Source organism: Phytophthora parasitica (assembly GCF_000247585.1).
Source record: "Phytophthora parasitica INRA-310 unplaced genomic scaffold supercont2.4, whole genome shotgun sequence".
Classification (NCBI taxonomy): domain Eukaryota; phylum Oomycota; class Peronosporomycetes; order Peronosporales; family Peronosporaceae; genus Phytophthora; species Phytophthora nicotianae.
Genome location: NW_008648990.1, coordinates 914179 through 917910, shown reverse-complemented (window position 1 = coordinate 917910; position 3732 = coordinate 914179). Strand labels below are relative to the sequence as shown.

General features: G+C 47.3%; 2 protein-coding genes across 2 annotated transcripts; one reads left to right on the top strand and one right to left on the bottom strand.

Moving 5' to 3' along the window:
- Positions 1 to 2344: 2344 nt before the first annotated feature.
- PPTG_21247 (hypothetical protein) lies at positions 2345 to 2449 on the top strand (the record flags this gene model as incomplete). Its single annotated transcript, XM_008896500.1, has 1 exon — positions 2345 to 2449. The coding sequence occupies one exon, from the start codon at positions 2345 to 2347 to the stop codon at positions 2447 to 2449; it is 105 nt and encodes a 34-aa protein (XP_008894748.1).
- Positions 2450 to 2799: 350 nt separating this feature from the next.
- Positions 2800 to 3682, bottom strand: PPTG_03247 (hypothetical protein). The gene has a single exon (XM_008895923.1). The coding sequence runs from the start codon at positions 3201 to 3203 to the stop codon at positions 2868 to 2870; it is 336 nt and encodes a 111-aa protein (XP_008894171.1). The 5' UTR covers positions 3204 to 3682; the 3' UTR covers positions 2800 to 2867.
- Between the last annotated feature and the right edge of the window lie 50 nt (positions 3683 to 3732).

Sequence of the window (3732 nt, the reverse complement as noted above, 5' to 3'; positions counted from 1 at the left end):
ACGGAGGATACCTGACGACGCATCTCCTGCGCCTGCTTCGCAGCCGCAGCATCTGCTAGTTGCTTTTATCACCCTTTCCTAGCCACTGACGCAGCGGCAGTCAAGTTGAATGTATCATAGTGAAGAGGCTGTTACATGCACCGATGCGGGAGTAGAGTAGGTTCTATATTTATATTTCTATCAATGAAGCTTATGAGCCGGTCACCTTCTTGCAACCTTGCGTAATATTATTAGTACTCGGTCCGGACGACACAAGTAACATTCAGCTAATTTATCAGTTTCACATCAACATCAAAGATCAGAGGTTTATATTACTTATAGTATTTATGCCTATATTTCTAATCGGCATCGCTTTAGACAGGACTTTAATAGCTGACAGAATAATACCTCGAATCGGATCCCTTCTTAACTCTGAAATAAATTTCAGAGAATACCGTCAATCGGCAAAAAAAGAGCCAGGAAATGGCTAAAGAGATGAAATTTTAGGACAAAACAACTTTATTGAATTGTACTTCGCTTTGATGGTAATGTCAGAAGAATTTTTTCAGTGATCACGAGCTCGTGGGGATAGTTTGATTTTCATTCGCAGGTAATTAACGGGTTGAGGAGTGGTGAGCCCCACTTAGACCATCACGACGAATCTTGCAAATCCGCATTGTCAGGAATCTGCTTTTCCACGCATTTGTTCGGCTAGATTTCTGGACCCTTCTGCAGTTAGCAGCGGATAGCCTTTGTAGGCGTTCGATAACCATCTACCCCCCCCCCCCCCCCATCCCCCTATACGTATCGAGTGTGTCGAGAACAGTTTAGCATTAAGTCCAAAATCCTTTGCTGCTGCTTTTAGAATGTTGGCGACCTCTTCTGCAGTTATCCGTCGTCCTTCCGTTGTTGACAGGGCTGGACGATTTGGTTCAGTACCGAAGGCCCGTGCCCTCTTTGAGATCCACCGACCTGCTTTAACAGGACAGAATACTGCGTCTCCAGAACGACTGTGAAACCGCAATTCTTACCGACCACTTCAGCGTGGCGAGGCCGAATATTCTTTCCAGTATTGTCTTGCAAAATAATATCTTCCAGGCGAAGTATATAATTGTGATGCTCTAACCCAATTAAAAGATACTCCTACTTTCACATCAGGAAAAAGAAAGTGAGCAACAATCCGCCCCACAAAAGTTGTATTCGCGCTTGGCGAACGTCGATTAATCGGAAGACAGCACGAAGCAGCGCGGGTGTGACTGGGTGTTGCTTAATGACTGGACTTGTGAATCGGCGTAATCCGCGGAGGAGGATAGCGTACCTGGGTTTACTCCTGGGTCGTACCCAGTTGTATGCTTGTGAAACCATCTGACTGCGCATAGTTTACTGCAAATTGTTGAATATGTATTTCCAACTCCCGCACGATCCATACCATATCTTCACAAGTAGACTCCACAAGCTCCAAGCTGAGCAGCGTTATCGTTGATTAAGCCACGAAATAACCACGGGCTATACCCCATAAACGCACACCATCGTTCCCACTGGTCCCAAGAGCGTCTGTAGCGCGCACGGGATGTATCGACTAAAGCACCAGCTCGGAGCATAGCTCCCAGACCCTCGAGAGTTTTCTTGAGTTGCGAGGGATCGTGACATGTGTCCATGAAGAAGATAAATCAGCAAACTTCGACGCTATAACAGAGGGTTGCCACAGCCTACTTCCCGCATCAGCCATAATGTTTTCACGGCCAGGAACATGAATAGCTGAAGAATAGAAATTGTGCCGGACTTTGAACACACTGATAATTTTTAACAGCAAGTGAGCGAAGGTGTTTCGACTAGAGCGGCGATTGGTCCTTGAGACAGCAGTTGAGTTATCAATTGAAAACTGGACATGTGTTGGGTGAGCTGGGGAAACGATGCCCCATCTCGACCCCCATATAATTGAAGCGAAGACGGCGCTCATTTATTCACGGATGTTGATACTAAACTCGTCAGATGCAGCCCTGTAGAACCTCTCAATTTGTAAACGCTCATCCTCATCAAACTCTACACTACATCCCATTGGAGTTTAAGGGCTATGCCTTTCCTGAACCACGGTGTAAATTTTTCCTCATTACATACCGCCGGGCCCAAAATTGTGGTCATGGTGGTATTCAGTGACATAGTAGTTTCCACTAAGCGAGATCCAATATCTGACTCAATACATACGTGATTATCACACCAGGCCTTACCATCGAAATTGTCTGAACCAACTGCAGGTTGCAACCCCCATTTTGGAGTTGAATTCGAGTGTAAATGAACTATTGCACCCCCAGCGGTCCAGTAATGTTGCGGTGAATCCGTCCAACCGAATGGGCAACACAAGTCTATGACCAATATTCCCAACTCCGGCATTGCCGAGAATCGCCCAACAGCCTCCACAGCAATGGGTATGTTGCGGAAAGCTCCAGCCACATCTCCAGTGCACATCTAGACCTTTCCAGGGTGTTGTTCGCTAATTTGGATAGCTTGCTTTGCTAATACGGCGGCTCCATCATACGTAACAACAACAGAACTTGCCTCTTGAACTTGGTCGTTAACAGAAGTTCCTATGGGTGCGATAAATCATGGATGACTCTGGCGTCCAGAGTCAAATCGGCTTCCCCTTTTTGGACAGCTCCAAACGGACGGAATGTTATGCCGTCAAGTGAAGGTAATAAGTCGATGTCGAGAATCAAATAGTGATCCGAATCTTGCTCTTTTCTGAAACTTTCGAAAATTACATTTAAGGCACGTCGAGCCGAACCGTGGTTTGGAGGAGGCTTTGATTGGACTGGAAATGCAGATCTCCATGTAGGTCGTACTCCGTGGGTCACAATAGCGCTCCATTGCTCTTTGTACTTATAATGACTCTAACATGGAAAATGATCGGGCACCGTCAGTGCTTTATTGGGACGCGGATCGTGCCCCCGAACAAGCCGATTAACGTCTGTCAGTGATAATTTTGATCGTCGAAGGAGCTCGCTATAGGAGCGCTGCTTGACCCGATCAATCTGATACAGCTTCTCGCGGTCTTCCAACACGTACGTCGGATGCGCTTCCGGGGTAGTCAATCCGTATTGAGTTAAAGCAGCTCTTAGTGTATTACGGCCCGTTTCGAGATTCAAACTTAAAAGTCGTTCCCGAGCTAGCTGGGAAGCAGTACAGCGACGTTTAAGCTGCCGGAGAAAAAAATTGAAGTTCTGCATGGTTTTGATAAGATTATGTCGGCACGGGATGGCAAAACTGACGTAATCTTGTATTGGCACTCTTTCATATCCAAGTTATGCCACCCAGCGATGCACTCAATACAGGTTTGGAGCTCTCACCCGGGGAACGAGCCGTTTGTCGGCCAGGGTATCGCCGTAAAGAACCTTTTCAGGTTGAAGATTCCCACCGTCAGAGACATTTCCTTGGCTTCGGACATACTTGCAGAACACCGTTTTACTTGCCCACTTAAGGAGCTTACTACCTGCCTGCGATGGGGTCGCAGCGGCACATCAACGCCGCTAGTGGATGTATAATCCACATTTGGGCTATTTACCTGCCTGCAACTCGTCTGCAGCGGCACAAGTGTCCTAATGATGGATGAGGGTTCCCCATTCAGGACCTCTAGCTGCCTGCGCTGAATACGCAGCTGCTCAAGAATACCCCTATTTCAGGATACGCTAGCTTGGGGGAGGGCGCGCGAAACGAGAAGTGCCGCCCCCACAGTTCAGGCGGATGGAACCTTCTAGA